General features: G+C 38.2%; 1 protein-coding gene across 4 annotated transcripts in view; it reads right to left on the bottom strand.

Moving 5' to 3' along the window:
• Nucleotides 1-1,625: 1,625 nt before the first annotated feature.
• The window catches only part of robo4 (roundabout, axon guidance receptor, homolog 4 (Drosophila)), a 44,472-nt gene continuing 24,560 nt past the window's right edge, over nucleotides 1,626-21,537 (bottom strand). For 2 of the 4 annotated variants that reach the window (XM_077547524.1, XM_077547526.1), the window contains exons 7-19: nucleotides 20,799-20,911; nucleotides 20,490-20,721; nucleotides 20,284-20,405; nucleotides 17,361-17,532; nucleotides 17,044-17,241; nucleotides 16,324-16,381; nucleotides 16,139-16,251; nucleotides 13,485-13,802; nucleotides 12,165-12,266; nucleotides 11,914-12,049; nucleotides 9,304-9,537; nucleotides 8,872-9,164; nucleotides 1,626-4,450 (exon numbers count right to left, since the gene is read on the bottom strand). In XM_077547524.1, coding sequence (XP_077403650.1) covers nucleotides 4,269-4,450; nucleotides 8,872-9,164; nucleotides 9,304-9,537; nucleotides 11,914-12,049; nucleotides 12,165-12,266; nucleotides 13,485-13,802; nucleotides 16,139-16,251; nucleotides 16,324-16,381; nucleotides 17,044-17,241; nucleotides 17,361-17,532; nucleotides 20,284-20,405; nucleotides 20,490-20,721; nucleotides 20,799-20,911 — 2,273 coding nt within the window. In that variant the 3' untranslated portion in view covers nucleotides 1,626-4,268. The remainder of the gene's footprint in view (nucleotides 4,451-8,871; nucleotides 9,165-9,303; nucleotides 9,538-11,913; nucleotides 12,050-12,164; nucleotides 12,267-13,484; nucleotides 13,803-16,138; nucleotides 16,252-16,323; nucleotides 16,382-17,043; nucleotides 17,242-17,360; nucleotides 17,533-20,283; nucleotides 20,406-20,489; nucleotides 20,722-20,798; nucleotides 20,912-21,537) is intronic. The other 2 variants (XM_077547525.1, XM_077547527.1) reach the window with 2 other exon arrangements.

Genomic DNA, 21,537 nt, shown 5'->3' with positions numbered 1-21,537 from the left:
AAAGGTAATCTTGACTCTCAAACTTAAACCAAACATTCTGGACAAAAAATGATTGGTCTATTTAGTGTATTTTAGCATCCTGAATATGATTCTAAAATGCATTTAATTGTGCACATGTTCACTTTGAAGATTTTGACCATTTCAACTCAATCAGGTTAAAAAGGCGTTTAGTAATTTATGAATATTTTTTTCACTTTCACCCGCTCGAAATGTTCACTGGCATCAGACCTATCTATTCATATTTAGTTTTTTAAAAAAAGAAGTTTTTTTTAATGCCCTCTATGGACAATAATAGCAGTATTATGCTAACAGCAAAATTAACTATGCTGTATAAAGGAAAAAATAAAGGTCTAATTTGACTTGATTTAACTTGAATAAGTCCATAAGTCATAACAATATAATTTTTTTTATGCATGCCCAGTTTTTCACAATGCCATTTTTCTGAATAGCACAAAACTCTTGTAATTTTGCCCAAATCAGGCATTTCCTTTGAAGTGAGATAACTTAGTCATTTATGAATATTTTTTTCACTTTCAACCGCTCAAAATGTTCAGTGGCATCAGACCTATCTATACATATATAGTTTTTATTTAATTTTTTTAATGCCCCCTATGGACAATAATAGCGGTATTATGCTAATAGCAAGACTAACTATGCTGTATATATATATAAAATAAAAGACTAATTTGAATATTTCATATGACATATTTAGAGGCTTGAATAAGTCCATAAGTCATAACAATAGAATTTTTTCTGCATGCCCAGTTTTCACACAATGGCAGTTTTCCGAATAGCACAAAACTCTTGTAATTTTGCCAAAATCCGGCATTTCCTTTGAAGTGAGATAACTTAGTCATTTATGAATACTTTTTTCACTTTCAACCACTCAAAATGTTCAGTGGCATCAGACCTGTCTACACATATATAGTTTTTATTTTTAAATTCTTGCTCTATATAGTGTATTTTAGCATCCTGAATATGATTCTAGCATGCATTTCATTGTGTACAAGTCCAAGATTTTGTCCATTTAACCTTCAAAATTTTTAACATTTTGAAGATTTTGACCATTTAACCTCTCTTCCCGTTTGCATGTCCCAATGAGCCTAGGAGCTATGTTGTCTGGGTCTTCATGCCCCTGTTAGGGTCAGCCATGGCAAACAGGTCCTAGGTGAGGCCGAAAAAGCATCGTGGGTCCCCCTTCCCATGGGCTCACCACCTGTGGGAGGAGCCAAAGGGTCGGGTGCGCAGTGAATTGGGTCCGACCCCCGGCTACTGAAGCTAGCTCTGGGGACATGGAATGTCACCTCTCTGGCAGGGAAGGAGCCCGAGCTGGTGTGAAGTTCTGATTAGATATAGTTGGACTCGCCTCCACACACAGCTTGGATTCTGGTACCAATTCTCTCTCGAGAGAGAGGCTGGACTCTCTTCCACTCTAGAGTTGCCCACGGTGAGAGGCGCAGAGCAGGTGTGGGCATACTCATTGCCCACTCGGCTAGGCGCCTGTACGTTGGGGTTTATCCCGGTGAACGAGAGGGTAGCCTCCCGCCGCCTTCGGGTGGGAGACTCTCACACTGTAAAAGCCATACTTGTATAATTAGCATGCAAACACACACACTGTGACACACTTGCATTGAAATTGATTTTATTTCACATTTTATTTTGGATGTCAAGAACATTTTAAATGCCAAATCTTTAAAAAAAAAAAAAAAAAAAGGCAAACAAGATTTCATTCCAACAAACTTAATCTGTTAAATTAGTAAAAAATTACAAAATATTTAGGCATATTTGATCTTAGATTAGTTAAATGAAATGCAAATAAAAACACATTGAAACATATATTTTCTACTATTCTAAAACTACAACTATAATGTGCATATAAAGGCAAATCATTAATATTTAAAAATCTTGTAATAAGTACGGAAGCATAGAAGTGCCAATGTGGAGTAAACATTTTTGACTGGCGAGTACGTTTGAGCGTATTTAAATACGCATACTCGCAAATACATTCAAAAATATTTAGAGCTGTCAAACGATTACATTTTAAATCAGATTAATCACATCTTAGATTAATCATTAAATTAAAAAGGCTTTTTTATTAATATTTTTTGCCCGCAAAATTTAAAGAGCACCTGTTATGTGTTATTTTTTTCGACATTTAATGTTATGAGGACGTCTTCACAAAAAAATATCCACTGCACATGCTCATCCTCTTCTTTTTCTAATCAGTTAAATACTTTTTACAATTTAAAATGAAAAAAAAAGTCCCCAATAGTTTGGCATGAACAAATATTCTGAATTAAATGCTTTACGTTAATGCATGTAGGAATGTTTATTGCTCAAACACAACCTGTGCAACCTTTAACGTAACCATCTGCTATCGAGATAAAGGATCATCTGTGGCCAAAATTAATAGTGCGATTAATCTGCCTTAATACATGATTAATGCGATAATTTTTTGGGTGATTAATTAGTTAGCTTTAACTTTGGCAGCACTAAAAATATCCGCAAATACATTCGACCGTCCTTGTACGCTGAATGCTACAAGCATAGCATATTTTCCCGCATGCATGAGTGAAAAAAACACTTTTTTTAAGCATTTGGCCCACACTATACCAATAAGTTAGAAAATTAAGTAAAAAACATTGTTTATTTGTAACTTTTGATTTATCATTATGCCCGCAGTGCATGATTTAGGTGTGGCATTTTTTCCCATAATGCAACGAGGTAATGACTTGCGCTTGCACAAGTAAAATGCCCTGTAACATTATGGTTAAATATGCTATTTTTGTAGCATTTGGTCTACAAGTATGTTCAAAAGTATTTGCGATTTTGTCCAAACCTATTTGTGAATGCATTCGAACATATTTAAAATACGTTGGCTAAGGGTGTCAAAATTAGTGCGCTAATTTCCTTTAAAGCTATTTTTTTTTTTTTTTTTAATGTGATTAATGACCACTCCTTACTTAAAACACCTGTACTGGGGGAATTCCAATCATAAAGTCCATGACTTTGTCCAGAAATTTAATAATAATGCATATATTTGTGCAGACTGGGGTCCAGTTGTATTTTACAATTTTTAAAATGTGCAGAATTTCACAAGTTAATTCAAGTTTAGGATAGTTAGTTAGATAGTTCTTAATATGAAAAGAAAATGCACTTACAAATGCAATCAGAGGTGGCAAATCGAGTTCCAGAATGTAATTATGTTACCCAGTGACAGAAAAATGACCTCAACACAAATCAATATCACTCGTTTTACGTACAGTACATGTTTTTAATTTTGACTCAATTTTATGAATTATGAAACTAGTATGAAACTTATATGCAAATATTTTATTGCATATTTTATTGTACCTTAAGAACATATAAAATTTGTGATTAATTGTGAGTTAACTATTGAAGTCATCCGATTAATTATGATTTAAAATTTGAATCGCCTGACAACCCTAGTTGGAACATACTCGGCAGTCAAAAATGTTTACTCCACATTGACAGTTCTACGCTTCCATAAATAAGAAATTGATAAGCAAGAAAAAAAAATACTCTGATACATGTTCACACGTCTTTAAATAACTAAGTCGAGGTTTACAAGGCTGCCATAATATAGTTGATGGTGGTGGTTGGGAGTGATGACAGCACCTGACTGACAGGGGACCTAAAAATAGCATTTACATTTGTGGCATTGACTTGGAGGGGCCCAAAGTCAGATTTTTTTAATGAGGCCCCAAATCCCTGGCGGCACCCTTTCATATTTATACTAACAAAATAATTTGTGAGTGTGCAAGTAAAAAAAAAAATTAGAGGCAACGCTACTTGATGGGCTGTCAGCTCTTAGAAAATCCTGCAGCAATTATAATCCGCAAACATCTGCTGTGAGAAAAGCTCACCTGGTATTTCTTGTGCTTAATGAGTTATCTCACTGCCATTGTGTCTTTTTCAAAACATAGCAGGTGAAAACATTGCAAGGAAGGTTTCTCATTATGAGCGACAGCAATACAGTGAAGGGAAAAGAATAACGCAATAGAAGTCATTTGCAGGTTAACATATACAGTAGTTGGACTTCTATAATGTGACCTGAGGAAACCATTGCACAGATCGGACGAACACAACAACAAAAACCAATGTAGTCAGACGTTAAACCTGGATATTCACATATTCTTGGAAATCATCAAATATTTGAGGGTTTTACATGTTCCAGGGCTGTGAAGACAAAACTGTGTCTAACTGCTTTGACGTTGAGTAGTTGGGACAAACCTGGGAGAATTGTTTTAAGTATTAAATGGTTTTATATTTCTGACAGAATAGTGGGCTCTGTACTGGGCCTCCATTTTGTCCATCCAGTTCATGCTCCAGTCCCACGCAGGAACCGGGTCCAGCTCTCCGAGTGTGTTGCCCTCAGCACAAAATGATGGATACAGGCTGCTGAGAGGGGAAGCTGGTGGAGAAAAGTCTAAACACATAAGGGGAGAGTATGTTGACGTGCATTGACAGTAGTTGTGAGATTAAGGGATTATGCACACTCTAAAAACAGTTGGTCAAAAGTAACCCAATTATGGATAAAAAATGGACCGATCCGCTTTATGGGTCAATCTGACTGGGTTTTTTATACTAAATGACCCATTTTTTTACCCAAGTAAAGGATCTGACCAATATTTATTAGTTGTTTTACACTAAAACACGCATTTCTTCACTTAAAGTTGGATCAAATTGACCCAAGTAGAGGATCGGTCCATTTTTTTACCCATAGTTGGGTTATTTTTTTACCCAACTGTTTTTGGAGTGCAGTATACAATACAATACACAACATGGACAGCAGCATATAATTTACACAATTAATTTTCGAACGTACAAAATGGCAGCATGTCTTCTGCCTTACATCTGTCATGAAGAAAAAAAAAAAAGAGAACAATGATGATATGTCAAATCGGTAAAATTACCGAATGAACAATACTGAGTTCTCAAAAAAAAAAAAAGGTATAGCGCTGTTTTCACACTAAAACAGTTGGGTCTAAAGTAACCCAACTACTGATAAAAAAAATGGACTGATCCACTTTATGGGTCAATTTGACCCAACTTGCTGGGTTGTTTTATACAAAATAACCCAATTTTTTTTTACCTAAGTGAAGGATCTGACCAAGATTTATGAGTTGTTTACATTAAAAGACCCATTTCTTGACTCAGAGTTGGGTCAAATTGACTCAAGTAGAGGATCAGTCCATTTTTGACCCATAGTTGGGTTATTTTTGACCCATCTCTTTTTAGAGTGCAGGTAAGGGGGAAGTTAGCCCTTGCTCCTGTCCGGAATTGTAAAGTCTTACATTCAATCAATCAATCTTTATTTTTATAGCACTTTTCATACCCCCCAAAAAATGCAACTCAAAGTCCTTTACATAGTTTAAAAACAAATCCCCAGCCCACCGCCCCCCACAATTAAAAAATAAAAAAAAGTGTCTAAACAAACATTCAAAACAAAACCGATGATCTAAGGCTCAGCACAGGTTAACCTAGCAACGGAAAACATCTCAGCGAGCCCTCTGTGCCAGGAAAGGGGCCAAAAGCTACGGCTGCAGACCCAACCCCAGCTTCTGTTGCAGAGGGATCCCTCAGAGGAAACACTGGAAATATTTTTTAAGAACATAAGTCCCAAGCTAAAAATATAAAAATAAATTACTGAAAGAATAAAAAGAAGAGAGGAATAATAATGTAAATTGCTACATGTTCAAAACATAAATAATATAAGATCCAAGCATCTAAAAACAGGATACATGAGATTTAGTTTAACATAAGAATAAAAGCTAAGATAAATAACCCCTTTTTAATGTGGCTTGTACTTTTTATTTTATGTACTTATTCATAAAATAAAAAGTACAAGCCACATTAAAAAGGTGTGTTCTTAAAAACTTGAACATTCTCTGCAGCCCTGAGGTTCTCCGGCAGGCTATTCCACAGATGGGGGCCGTAAAACTGGAACGATGCCTCCCCGTCTGTGTGTGTCCTGACTCTTGGAGTAATTAAAAGGCCGGTGCCGGAGGATCTCGGGGCTCGCGAGGGTTCATAAGGTAAAAGGAGTTCTGAAAGATATGAAGGCCCAAGACCATTAAGACTCTTATAAACCAATAAGATTACTTTGAAATCGAAAAACTTAAAAGCTTCTTAAAAGCCAATGCAAATATTTTAAATTGCTGGAATATGCTCTCGTCTTCCAACACGTGCTGCCGAATTCTGCAGTAATTGTGGGTGTGAAATGTTCTTTTTATGAAGACCGGAAAGCAGGGCATTGCAGTAATCAATTTGGTTAGTAATAAACGCATGCATTAACGTCTCTATGTTGGGCCGAGAGAGAAAGGGTCGGACTCTGGCGATGTTCTTCAAGTGATAAAAACTTATTTTTGTTACATTTTTCATATGTGGAATAAAAGTGAGCTCAGAGTCCAAAATATCACCAAGGTTTTTGACCTGAGGACATTGCACATATTTTAGTTAAGACTTTCTCTCTCTGGGCCTCTAGACCGATAGTTAATTAATTCAGTCTTGTCCCGGTTAAACTGGAGGAAGTTTTCTGCCATCCATAATTTAATGTCAAGGATACAGTTAAAAAGAGCATCCATTGGACTGTTGTCATCAGAGACACAAAGATATACAACTGCGTGTCGTCAGCATAGCTATGGAAATTCTCTCCATGTCTCCTAATGACACCGCCAAGAGGGAGCATATATAAAAAATAACAAAGGACCTAAAATTGAAATTGAACATTAAACATGCAATAGAAGTTAGGATTGGATAATTTGGAGTTATTGGAATGGTGGCATAGCTCAGTGGTAGAGTAGTTGTTTCCCATCCGGGAGGTTGTGGGTTTGATCCTCACCCCTGGTGACCATGCCGAAGTGTCCTTGAGCAAGACACTGAACCCCGATTTGCTCCAAATAGACCTGGCAGCGCCCCTGCATGGCAGCAGACCACTGGTGAGTGTGTGTGTGAATCTTTGCGTGAATGCGAGACATTGTAAAGTGCTTTGGGCACTAGGGCTGGGCGATATGGCCCAAAAAATCTGCAAAATGTTTTAGTCATTCAGGACAATTACAATTTTAATCAATTTTAATCTAAGAAACCCAACAAACGTTTATTTAAAGGTGTCATTTAGTCGATAGATAGATAGATAGATAGATAGATAGATAGATAGATAGATAGATAGATAGATAGATAGATAGATAGATAGATAGATAGATAGATAGATAGATAGATAGATAGATAGATAGATAGATAGATAGATAGATTTTTTCACAGTAATTTGGGGCTGGCTTGCAACTTTAAGGTTAGACTTGTCTATTGACTTGCACGTATTCTGCTGCTTAGACTTGGTTTGCACACACGCACGCGCACGCACACACCTCAAAAGCGCTAACCTGCAAAAAACGACAGAAACATTTTCTATCCAATGGGAAAGCTGAATTGGGATTATTTTTAAAGTAAGGCCCCCATCTAGTGGATGAATACAAAAGTGCATACTAAAATCAAATGGTTGCAACAGTGGAACAGCCTTCATTCAAGTCAGATGTTTGGCGAATGGCCGTGGATGATAGACCACTGGTGTCTGATGCTTAGTACAGCAATTATTTGCTTTGCCTTACTAATACACAATTGAGATACTGAATTATGTTAACATAAAGCTACAAGTCAGATAAAAGCATAACGTATGTAATAAGACTGCTGTTGGACTACTTGATTTTACTTTCAGCACTTCCTGTCATGGTTGACATTTTATCTTACTGTTCTGGTAATGGTCTTGAGCAATGAGCATTAAGAACCCCACCTTAGGCTAGTCATGATTTAATTGTGAAGCCGTAACAAAGAACAGCTGTCTTAAAATATGTCAGCGCAGAGCTTCTTTTTTTTTTTTTGAGGATGAACTAGGGCAGCAAGACTATTTGATGTTAAAAATAAATATTGAAAGCAAAACCACAAGGCTATAGAAATATGCAATTGCTCCCAAGCAATTAGTGAATAAAATAACAATGTTACAATACACAATAATTGTATAATGAAATAATGATCAATAAGTCCCACATAATTCTTCCGATTTACACCGTTCAAATTTAAACTTGCTTCAAAAATTCATGCATCCCGGAGTATATATCATCTGATTCCACATTACTTACAGTATTTTCACAATTTAACATTATATATCAACCTTTCCCCATTCATTTTCAATAGGACTGACATTGAACTTTTGCCAAGTCCCACTTTCCGCGCCCACTTTCATACAAACATCTGATCATCATTGCCAGGTGTCTGATACTGCTCAGTGGCGCAGTTGGTAAAGTGCATTGTCCAGTGACCAGGAGGTCGTGCGGATCAATTCCCCCTTGAAGCTCCTTAGCATCAATGCAGTTTTCTTTTCTTTTTTTAATTTATCATCCAAATACAATTAATAATTTGTCATTTTCACGTAATTTATCTTTCAATTTACTTAATAAGCATTTTACAAGCATTCCACATGCATTCAGCTTTTATTGGCATTCAGCATTCCCATGCAATTTCTGCAGAAATTGCACTTTTTCTAGTTAAAGTAAGCTATTTTAAACTAAAAAGAAGTGAGAAGCTGAAGTTTTGAATACAACCGGATTTCATTCACTGCCATCATCATGATTGGAGAATGGGGAGTCCAAGCTCTAATTTTAATATATACGATTCAAGTCACACCTGAGTATAAGTTGCAGGACCAGCCAAGCCAAACTATAAAAAAAAGTGCAACTTACAGCCCGAAAATTCCAGTACTTGTTTGAGCCAGAAAAAAGATTCGGGACCATTGACATAGGCAGTGGCAACGTTTTTGCAACAACATAAATTTAGTAGGATTCTTTCTCTGCTTACCTGACAAAGAAGCTCCAGAAACAGATTCCGTTGTCAGAAAGTGGGCAAAGTTGCTACTGGCATTAGTGTAGCAGCTGTCTACGGAGCTGATGAGGCTTGTGCGGGCACTTGCAAAGTTTTCATCCGTGATCGAGCTCCAGGTGTTCCATAGGGAGCCGTCCCAGTCACTGTAACAGGAGGAAGGTGAACTTTGAAGGCGAACACGGCGCAACCCAATCGCCGGGGCCTCAGAGGAAATGTCAGGGACCATCTGAGCAGAAGGGTTGAGCTCACTGTTATGCTCCATGCCACTGCTGAGAGAATGATCACTTGGTCAGCTATTGACATTGTATTATTTGAAATAAAAGTAGAATCAATGAATAAAGGGTTATATTGTGGGTCAGCCATTTTGATAAAGTGTTTCTTCTTTTTTTCACATTATTGTATTTATACCTAGATTTCTCGAGTTTGGGATTCAGCTCCAGATACCAAGTGGCTTCCTGTGCAGTCAGTGTGCCATCCTGTTCTTCATCCAAAGCTCTGCTGGACAATGTAGCGGATAGCGGGCTGTAGGAAGGGTAGTTAATGTTGGTGGTGGTAGATCCTGACTGTAGATGGTTGCCTGATGTATCATAGACTGATTGGAGAGAGCCCAGATCCATTGTTAGCTTGGTGGAGCGACTGGATCTGAGAAAATTGTGAAACAAGGCACCTTTTCTTTTAGTGTTATAGAAACAGATGCCAAACATTGCTGTTCCTCTTTATAATTAGCTCCTCAAAACAATAAAGTGTGCTCAGTGTTTGTACAAACCTTTCAGCACTAGTTAAGACACAATATAGGGATTATTTACCAGTAAATGTGTAGGGGTGAGCTCGCGTTAGCTTGCTAATCAGAAATGGAAGTAAAAACAGAAGTTATGGTTTCATGTAGCTATTGTAAATACCCGTGAGCCTTTGAAAGCACCTTCATTGGCAGTCTAACCTCCGATTGGTCTGAAAATGTATATTTACTGTAATATAAGCAATTGAAATGATGAAAGAAGGGGGCCACGTTTTTCATCAGTGCTCCTGAGGGGCCAAGTAGGACCATGCACCTAACATAAGGTATAACAAAAATGGCATTTTAAATATGGACAAAATATGTGGCGGCCGGCGAATACCAAAAATACGTGAATAAATGAGGCCCATTGAAATGCATCGGGCCAAAAGAAACATGATATTAAAAAAATAATAAATAAAATAAATCTTCAGAATATGCGGCTAAACCTCCAATATGTGACCCACATCTGGCATCCACAAAATGGGCCACATAAGGCCCATATCTTGTTGTGATTTGTGTCTGTCATGCTTGGGTTTGTTGTTTTGGCTTTGTGTCCTGTCTTGCTGGTTGGGTTGTTTGCACCTATACTCGTCATCCTGTTCCCTTGTCGTCCAATCATCTCCCCCAGCACTTGTGTCTTGTCCAGGTGTCTCTTGTTGTCTCATTGTCGCTGTCACCACTCTTGTGTTTTGTTGTTACTTTGATTTTTGTTCTTTTCATAACTTTGTTGGTTTTGTTTATTTAGAGTTTTACCCAGTTCCCCTGTAGGTGTTTTTGTTAAATAAATTGTGTTCAGTATTACATGCTTCCCTGCCGTGGTTCTCCTGCCTCCCTGCATTTGGGTCTTCCACCCCACCGTGACATATCTAAGCCATAGCTGGCCCTATGCTGGGCCAGACAACTGGTGCCGGATATCAGCCTTAATTCAACCTTAACTAAGCCACTGCATTCATGTGCCAAACTGCCATATTTGACGACGATGACTATGCATTGTCGCAGATTGATGACGTATGCGGCAATTTTGACTGCGCGCAAACCGTCAGTCTGTCAACAATGGCGGATAGCCATGTCATAGTCATTTAGCGCAGCCTCCTTAGCTTGCTTATGCTTTTGCAGCAACATTTTTTGCTTCTTTATTCCCATGTTTAAGAAATAGTGTACTTAAATCACCCGTTATTGTCACTTCTCCTGTGTTCGTCTTTTTCATGTTTTGTTACATGCAAAGCCATGTTTGTTCTGTAGATTGCAATAAAGTTGTTTTTTTTAAAAAGTGTCCGTCTTCTTCGCTGATTCTTCTTCTACGCTTTCCGTTAACTCCCTGTAGCTGCACTATAGCGCCACTCCAGACTTGGCATATACATTACAGCCGTTAAACATCCTCAGCGTCTTCTTTTGGACACACGCAAGTCTTGAAATGCTTCTGTGTGTACGAGATTTGTTTGAGGAACGAAGCCGGCTTTGCTTCCGTCTGGACGGGGCCTAAGGCTGATATCCGGCACCAGTAGTCTAGCCCAGCGTAGGGCCACAGCAGGGCCAGCTATGGCTTAGATATGGGTTTTATGTGGCCCACGTTGTGGATGCCAGATGTGGACCACTAAAGGATTGTAATTCATTGAAGTAACTGTTCCAAGTGCGAGTTCATATTTGCTGACTGGGAGGAGTTTTTGTTTTGTTTTTTTAAATATAACCATTTATTGGGACAGAGGGATGTTCTCCGGGCATTTTATGCCATTGAAGACTACTCACTACTGAGAGTACTGCAGTTGAGAGTGCTTAATCCAAGAATCCTGCACAATCGAGGAGTAGACTTTCTAGAAACATCTTTCAGACTTGCAAGTGCTAAAATGTATGTGTAAACCAACCCTAATAAATTGAAAGGAAATTTGACATTGTTTTCCTCTCTTCATCACTCAATGTTCAGTCATAGTTAACGGTTATAATTTTACAGCAATGTAAGCTACATGACAAATTAAGTGAACAACACAAACAAGGCTGTGTGCATGGCCGACACTCAGGGGGGGAAGCTGAAGATAGATAGCTAGTTAGCTGAAGGAGGTAGCCAGTCAGTGGGCACGAAAATAGGGTAGTGTTCCCACTCAGCAAGAGCTAACCAGTCTCTGCACGTTTGCAGCACTTATCTTTCCAATGTGTTTCAAATGCCGAATATCCGCCCCAAATACTTGCGGATAATCAGTCCATCACTATTTCTGATATAACCTGTGTGTATGTCTTACATGTCTTACCCTTCGTCTGAGGTCACACTGTGCGTGTCTGTAGCTTCCTCCAAGTGAAACAGATGTGGTGGTGGCCGCACATCTACTAGGTGTAGTGACGCAGAATTATGCAGCACTCGAGGACTGTCAGCAAACTGATTATACTCTGGATGTCCAAAGTGTATAGACATACAACAGAAAGGTTGAAATAGCAGCTACAAAATAAGAAGACAATTCTAAATGGAGGTCTCAGTGATGAGTGGTTGAATTTTTAAACATACCGAGCTGACCCGATGGGACATGACTGAATCTCTGTTGGACATAAGATGGAGCAACCTGGTTCCTGATTTGTACTATGGGGACACTGTTCACTGCATGTAACTCTGCAGGGAAAAATAAAACAATTGTCATGACTCAGGCAGAATTATTCATAGAATTTAAATTAAAACCACTGGAAACTCAAACAAACAGCATAGATATGAAAAAATTATCAGATTTTTGTGACCATGTTTTATTAGTTTGTGGAGACCTAAAAAAAAAAATGCGTTGAAAAGAGTTGTTGAATGATAGCATTCACAGACATTCACCAAAAAAGGAAACATGAATATTGTACAGAAGAGGATTAGGGCCAGTGAAGAGAAAAAAAGGGTTGGCAGGATTCTGACTTTATTCTCAGAATTCTGACTTTAATCTCAGAATTGTGACTATAACTTTAATCTCAGAATTCAGATTTTTCTGACTTTAATCTCAGAATTGTGACTATCACTTTAATTGCAGAATTCTGACTTTAAAGTGAGGATTCTCACTTTATTCTCAGAATTGTGAGAATCCTCACTTTAAAGTCAGAATTCTTGCTTTTAAGTCAGAATTCTGCCAATCTTTTTTTTCTCTTCACTGGCCCTAATCCTCTTCCGTAATATTAGATCAAACAAGTAATAATATCCATCCATCCATTTTCTACCACTTATCCGAGGTCGGGTCGCGGGGGCAGCAGCTTTAGCAGGGAAGCCCAGACTTCCCTCTCCCCAGCAACTTCAACCAGCTCCTCCAGCGGGATCCCAAGGTGTTCCCAGGCCAGCGAAGAGACATAGTCTCTCCAGCGTGTCCTGGGTCGTCCTGGGGGCCTCCCGCCGGTGCCACATGCTGGAACACCTCTCCAGGGAGGCATCCAAACCAGATGCCCGAGCCACCTCAACTGGTTCCTCTCAACGTGGAGGAGCAGCGGCTCTACTCCGAGTTTCTCCCAGATGACCGAGCTTCTCACCCTATCTCTAAGGGAGAGCCCAGACACCCTGCAGAGGAAACCCCAATTCAGCCACTTGTATCCAGGATCTTGTTCTTTCGGTCACGACCCACAGCTCGTGACCATAGTTAAGGGTACGAATGTAGATCGACCGGTAAATCGAGAGCTTCGCCTTTCGACTCAGCTCCTTCTTCACCACAACAGACCGATGCAAAGTCCGCATCACTGCAGACGCTGCACCGATCCGTCTGTCGATCTCCCGCTCCATCCTGCCCTCACTCGTGAACAAGAGCCTAAGATACTTGAACTCCTCCACTTGTAAAGTCGTAATATTATAATATAATTCACCACTACTCACCTTGCTTGATGTGGCTCTTCTCCCACGACCTCAAAACACCCATTTTGGGCTGAGGCCTTATGGACTGTTTCCATGGCAACATCTCTCTACTAGTGAGGGGCGAGGTTTTAGGCTGAGTGAATATCTGAATGGTCTCAAATCCTTGCTGTTGTGGCAGACCATGAGGCATTTTGGGGTAATGCCTGGGACTATTGAAGGTCTTGAGCCTATTTCCCATGAGGTCAACATAAAAGGTGCCATAGACGCCACAGCTGTCAGTCACAATGGGAACAGCTGAGTCCATGCAGGTCGGGTCGTTCCTGGTTGGCACTTGAAAGTCTGATGAAACATGGATTCAAATATGATTGAAGTGGTATGCAATTCACTGCCCAGGGTAGCCAAAATTAAATGAAACAACCAAAAGGCAGCAAAGGGAATAGCCCTGGATCATGATAGACTATTTGAAGTCCTGTAAGTTTATAGAACATTCAAAAAAAAAAAAACACTTCAGTCAGGTCATGAAGATCACATGCATGAAATCTCATAAATTAGGACACTAAAATGTACTTGAAATTTGCCAATAACATAACAGACAAACATGATTAAAAATGTTGCCAAATATAACAGTACAGTATACGTTTATATGGATAGCCAGTAAAACAACACAGCAAAAAATAACAGGGAGGCTTTTCCCATTGTTTGACTTTGTTATTTTGTTTTTTTAATAAGATGGTGTTTTGCGTCATGACAGCCTTGCCCCTCGATGCACGACACACCAAGGCACTGCATCATCGTGTCCTCGCAGCATATACTGTACACAACGAATGGGCTTGTCAACGGTCTTTTCACACTGCACTTAGCAACACGCAGAGCGCTGTCAATGAACCCATTCATGACTGTAAGGCTAATACCTTTGAATATAAAAAAATGTCGCAAATACATTTAAAAGCTGTAAAATTATCTCACACCTGAAATCATTAGCATGTGATATAGCAATGCTTTAAGAGGTGGGACTAAAACAGGCGGTTCAAATTCCTAAATTAAAACTGATCTGAGTGGGAAAAGTATTTTCCATACCAGGCAATGGAGTATCAAGGGGTGCCAGCATCTTGACGGCAAAACAAATCGTGATTAAATTATTATAACAAACCGTTGACAAGAACAGACAATACATTATAATTGAGGATCTCTTCAAAAATGATAAATTATAGTGCTGTCAAGCGATAAAATTGTTTTAACTAATTAATCACACAATTTTCCGTAATTAACACATTCACTGCCATTGATGGTTAAAGACGTCAAAGTGCTATTTTAACTGGGCTGGCAGTGAACGAGTTAATCACGATTATTCACATTTTTTTACTCTGATTCCATTTTTCTTCAAAGCCAGTGACAGATATTTACTTGAGTAAAATATTGGAATGAATGTAAAATCATCAAATAGAAAGTATATTTATCATCAAAGAATGTTCCAAGAGCTTTCTTTGATCCTTGAATAGATTACTTATAAAATACAGGTGTTAAACAAAACGATCAAATGGACTCAGCTTTACAGGCCATCTTCGGCCTGATTGATTACTCATATCTGTAGTAATTTAAGTTGCAGAGGTGGCAAATCCAGGCCCAGAAAGTAAAAACCGGCTTTAGTCCCTGGTGCTAGCTAGATAGCTAGCTCCCTAACAGATAAACGAGCACCATGGGAGCTAGCTAGAGAGCTAGCTAGCTAGCACCTGGGGCTAAAGCCAAACTGTCGCACAGTTTTTACTTTCTGGACCTGGATTTGCCACCTCTGTTCAGTTGTTCTTTTTTATAAACAAAAAAAAAGGAATCATGTTGGGAACACATACTGCCAATGAGTATAACTGCTACAGGATGAGGAATGGTTTGAAATATTTATAAGTTTTAATTTCATCCCTGTCTGACAGCAAAGTCACAATGTGAACGGAACATACAGAAGGTTTAGCTCTCAACATGAAGCAGTAGGATTTAAAAACGGAAACATTTAACATCTATTTCAAGTTGTTGAGATATAAAATGATCCAAATTAAACTTGTGCATAGAGCTTATATTACACCATACAAGTATATACTTTTTTTAATTTTTTTTTTAAAGACCCAAATGTTTCAAAACCCAGCTGCATGACATTTCTGTTTACTTTGGTTCTGTGCAGCAGTCAAACAATTTTGGGCTGAAGTAATAGATATTTTACATGTTCTTTTGAATGTTCACATTCCTCAATGTCCTTGTGTATGCCGACTGGGAAGTAGAGAGGGAAATAATGTTTAAATGTAAAAATTAACCAACAAATCATTGTTGTCACTTTTCTGTCTGTTACCAAAAAATATTCATGAATTAAGATAGCGGTAATTGGCTGAATGGCTTTTGGATTTACTGCCAATGGAAAAGGCAAGCTCAATCATTCAAGATCATGAAAATGAGCAAGCTGCATGAATTGTCTGTCATGACTCATTAGAGAACAAAGGAACAAATAACCTGATTGAAATAAGAGTCTGTTCATGATTTTTTGGGATGATTTTTAAAATAATAATATTGAAGGACTGGCTGAGTCTTTTAATTTTTTTGAGAATGAAAAATTACACATTTAAAAAAGGAAAGAAAGAAAGCCAACTAATTCAGAAAGCATGGACTTCTCCATGTATACAGTCGATACTCACTTGTGTTCCTCGTCCTTGAAGGTTTGTTACCTTGAACCCACAAGTCTTGGTACTTTTTGTTAAAAGCAGGTCTCCAACTCCCAGAGATCCAAGGAGAGTCTGGAGCTGTTATCCTGAAGAGGACGAATCACACTGCAGGTAAGTTTCAAGCATCTAGGATTTCCGAAATATTGTACATCTCACACCTCACTCCTTTTGACCTGTGATTAATGAAGATATCTTCTCTGGCTTGTCTTCGCAAACCTATGGAGAAAAATCACAAGAGCAATCAATCATTCAATCAAACATTATTTACACAGTAAATTTTGTAGAATACATTTTACTCTAAAAAGAATCCATTTGGTCCCACAGAGTAAAATTTACACTTGGAAGAGAGTAAAATATTCAGAGTAAATTTTACTCAAAGTATTTTGTGTACAAGAGAATTTTTGGTCTCCTTTTGGATAGTAGCAAACAGTTGGAGGGGCATAGCTCAGGTGGTAGAGTGGCCGTCTCCCAAGCTGAAAGTCATCAGTTCGTTTCTCAACCCTTGAGTGATGTTTTTTTTAATGATTTTTTTTTTAAATAAACTAACAAAATGTACTCACAAAATTTCCTTCTTAAATTTTATTTAAATTGAAAAAAAAAAAAACCATTACTAGTTTTTCGGCATTGGCCAATTCTCTCATACACAGTAAAAATACTTAGTAGTAAATTTGTAAGTGTAAATTCGACTCTATTTAGAGTGGGATAAAATTATTTTTGGAGTAAAATGTACTCTACAAAATTTACTGTGTAAACAATATTTGTCATGCAACCTAAAGTTCTTTACATTGATTAAACCCTGTCAATCAATTAATCAATGTCTAACTGGGGACATTTTCAATGCTTAAGTTGTTAGTTTTAATTGTTGGTCAATTCCACACCTTTAGCCTTGTCACGTCCTGGAATTAAATGAGCCATTTTGCTGTGGCGTCTTAAAAGGCAGACAGCTGCAACCATCAAAATACACCACAGGAGAGCGCCAATGCTCCCAATCAAAACCGGGTCCTTTAACAGCATCAGCAAGGGAGACTGATCCGGTCTCTGGCTTTCTGACTCTGAAGTAAATCTTATCTGTGGATCTTTGAAACAAACAAAATTAATTGCCCCACAAATAATTCTCCATGTGGCAGTAAGACAGAATGGATTCCAAATAGTGTTTGCATTATCCTGAAAATTGTTCAAATGTGCTTTAGCTTACTTATGACAAATCCATGGGGGTCACTTGGCACCCCTACTCCAGCCCCGTTCACTGCTGCAAGGGTAATCCAGTAGCGTTTCCCTGGTTGCAGGGCACGGATTTCAAACCAGTGCTGGTTGCTACCAACAGTCCAGTTTTGGTAGTGCTGCTCAAATGACTCTACACACCACACCTGAATGAAGAAACTGTTTGCATTAGGTTTGGGCAGCAACATCTGAGCCAATCCACAAAGATCCTAAATTTGAATTATATACTCAACAAAAATATAAATGCAACACTTTTGTTTTTGCTCCCATTTTTTATGATGAACTCAAAGATCCAAAACAATATCACCATTTCTCTCAAATATTGCTCACAAAACCAGTCTAAAATCTTTGATAGTGAGCACTTCTGCTTTGCCAAGAAAATACATCCCACCTCACAGATGTGCCATATCAAGATGCCGATTAGACCCCATGATTAGTGCACAGGTGTGCCATAGACTGCGCACAATGAAAGGTGCAGTTTGTTTATTTTATTGGTAGGGAAGGGGACTCATGAATTTGGTCAGTACTGACTGGTTTTCTGGGTCCCCAGACACCACCCCTCACCCTCCATCCCCAATATAAAAAAAACCACCACTTTTCAGAGTGGCATTTTATTGTGGGCAGTGCACTAATCATGATGTCTAATCAGCATGATGTCTAATCAGCATCTTGATATGGCACACCTGTGAGGTGGGATGGATTATCTCGGCAAAGGAGAAGTCCTCACTATCACAGATTGAGACTGATTTGTGAACAATATTTGAGAGAAATGGATCTTTGAGTTCATCTCATAAAGAATGCGAGCAAAAACACAACTGTTGCATTTACAATTTTGTTGAGTATACTTTCACAGTTTCTGTCCACCCAACACTTTGTCTCCTCTCCAAACTCAGAATTGATCAAACTTATCTTTTCTAAATATAGGATGTTATAGGAAGTTATGCGTTCAAAATTGTGCTCAGAAATTAGAGATGGGAAAATGAAACTTCATGGAGCATTTGTGATATTTTTTGACTCCTCTAGATGGCAATCTTGGTTTAAAGATGCAGTGGAAATGTAATCACTTTCCATTGCCTTTATCTCTAAATCATGAATACCATTTAGAGCAGTGGTTCTCAACTCTCTTTTTTTCAGTGACGTACGCTGTGTAAAAAAAAATCAGCCAAGTACCCATGTACCAGCGCAAAACATTTCCGGTTAATGAATACAAAATAAACGAGTGCTGTGCCATCATTGTCTGATGTATTTAAACTGTGGAACTCTATTTGTATTTATGTGGTCTCTCTTGAACTATTTGGAAATAAAAAGATATAACTAAAAATATTTACAAATAATTAATTTAATTATAGATTAAAAATATATATATTCCACATAAATCAACATAAAGTGTTCTCCTTTGGGATCAAAGTAAAGCTCTGTTTTCAAAAATAAATAACTGAATAAAAAAAAAAGTTCAAGTAATTGACATTTGGTTCAAGTTGGGTTGAACCATTCAGGTATGAGAGAGATGCTGGTTTTTAGGACACTGAAATAGAATAGCCTATTGAACATAAAAATTAATTTTAAGAGCTTGTATTTTTTAGAAATATTTACATATACTTATATTAGTAATATTGCAAGTGCTTCATGAAGCATTATTATTTATTATTATTATTATTATTTGAAGCCACTGGCTATGTGTTACACTTGACAATGTAACATCGTGCACACTTGGAATAAATGGTAAACTGAAGTCAAATAAAAAAATAAAAAATAAACATACATTTGCTGTTCTTGACCAGATGCAGAGGTAGCAAATCCAGGTCCAGAAAGTAAAAACCCTGCCACAGTTTGGCTTTAGCCATTGATGCTAGCTAGCTAGCTAGCTCCCTAGCAGATAAATGAGCACCATGGGAGCTAGCTAGTCAGCTAGCTAGCTAGTGAAAGATTACCTTTATTTTTGTAATCTTTTGCGTGTTCAAATAAATCCAAGATGAGATTCTTGTGAAGAGGGTCCTTGCAAGGTTATTTATTACAGAGATCTCTGGTCACACAAATGCATATCACCCAAGCAGTGTCATCCAATATGTGTGTCCTCTTTTGCCCACACAGCCTTTTTATTCAAAACAACAGGAAACGCCTCTGTCCTCCCGTGAGGTACAAAATCAGATTACATTCTCCCAGTATACTAGATTGTCCTTGAACTTTTGAAAACCGGATTTCTGACAAACAGGAACTAGACTTCTTAGATAAACAAACGAAACATATTAACTTTCTCATGTCTGGGAAAAGAGTAGAAAAGATAGCAAAAATGTCAAAAGCATTACTCATCAGATTATATTAGGTTAACATAATAACACCTACATCAACACATCTATAATGAAATGCAAAACACGTAAAATGTAAAATAAAACAGTAAAAATGTTAACAATGTCAACAATAGCTAGCACCAGAGCCGTATAGAGAGAGAGAGTTTGGCCAACTCTGTGTGACCAGCAGGTCACATGACATATGGAAGCCATCTTGTTACCCTGCTCAAACAGAGTTGGCCAAACTCTCTCTATACGGCTCTGGCTAGCACCTGGGGCTAAAGCCAAACTGTGGCAGGGTTTTTACTTTCTGGACCTGGATTTGCCACCGCTGAACAGATGCCAACATTTGAATGAATAAGAACTACAGTCAGTCTATGAAAAGTGTCCATTAACTAACAATATGACATGTGTTATATACTATATTTGTGCTGAAAAGATTCTGGTGTTCGTCCTGCGCAAAAGTGAACCAAGAACAAAATGGCTCTGATGACTCATCACATTTGCTTCAACACTTGGTCATCTAATTAAGAAATCTTGTGAAGGTGGTATAAATGAAGTGTGTATAATTAAAGACAGAATAGATGAAAGCAACATCTTGAGAATGACCTGGTAACCTTGTATGATCCCATTATGAGTTTCAAATGGTGGAGGCTCCCAACTCAGGTGGATAGAGTTATTGCGATCGTGGTTAACTGTTATGGACACAGCCAATGGAGCTGCCGTGGGAACTGTGTAAAGAACGTTATTAATCTGTCACCATTGAATTCAGAATGTTAAAACTACAACTACATAATGACTGAAATATTTCTCACCCGTCTCTGGAACTCTGAGGTGGCGTGTGTTACTCTCCCGGCCATACAAACTGCTGCCGTAGGGACGAACCTTAAACTCATACTTGTAGCCTCTCCGTAATGGGCCAATTTGTGTCTGAAAGCTTAACACTGTCACCTTTTTTGTGTCCCAGTCTGAGCTTGCAGGTAAAAGGGAACGATAAAGAACCTCAAAGCCATCTATGTAATGAGGTTGAATGGGAAGGGATTGGAGCTGAAAGCACACAATGAAGAAAAACACCTGATGAAGCAAAATGTTCTCTACATTTTTGTCAAACATTGTTTACATACCTTCCACTGTACTTGCGATATGTTGGACCCTGGGGCTATGACGGTGACATTTTCTAGAGACAGTCGTAGGGCTGACATTTCTATGTGGAGATCTTTCTGTTTTGTGCTGGCAGCTAGAGAAAGTAGTCACAGCTTACTGCATTGTCAAAACTTTTAGAATGAATGTACATAACTTATCCCATATTTATTCTTATAGTATTGCAAAACATGAATTCTAATCTTGCAGCTGCAGGACAGGAACTGTGCCTTATCACAAGATAGCAACTGAAACACATTTGAACTTTGACTGTTGAAACCTTCAGTGCCGAAGAAAGACACATCTGTATTATTATCTGTACAATGACTCATATCCTTGAAGGTTGCTGCTGTGTATACCCCTCCTCTTTAGAGCAGCAACATTTGTGTAAACTAGGGAAAATCCTATTAAAAAGTGAGGACTTGGCGGAGTGTGCCTCAGAACAAGTAGGAAATTGTAATCTGTGCACATCATCTGTGCATAAATTACAACATTTATAAGCCATTGTTCGGACAATGTTTTTGATTTGTGAGCAAAAACGTAAGATACAAGCGCTGTATGTGAGTGAACTCAACTTTGGCACAAACAAGTTTTTTTTTAAGCACAAATACTGGGACTTGGCTTGGTGTACTGCAGTAATATTAATAGTTGTTGGCAGATGATAAAGAACATTTTGCCTGTATTTTTATATTGTCTATCTATCTGTGTTGCTGCATGCTTGTG

This window comes from Vanacampus margaritifer, chromosome 16 (assembly GCF_051991255.1).
Source record: "Vanacampus margaritifer isolate UIUO_Vmar chromosome 16, RoL_Vmar_1.0, whole genome shotgun sequence".
In the NCBI taxonomy this organism is placed as follows: domain Eukaryota; kingdom Metazoa; phylum Chordata; class Actinopteri; order Syngnathiformes; family Syngnathidae; genus Vanacampus; species Vanacampus margaritifer.
The sequence above is the reverse complement of the archived record's forward strand: the minus strand, read 5'-3'. Positions and strand labels throughout refer to the sequence as shown.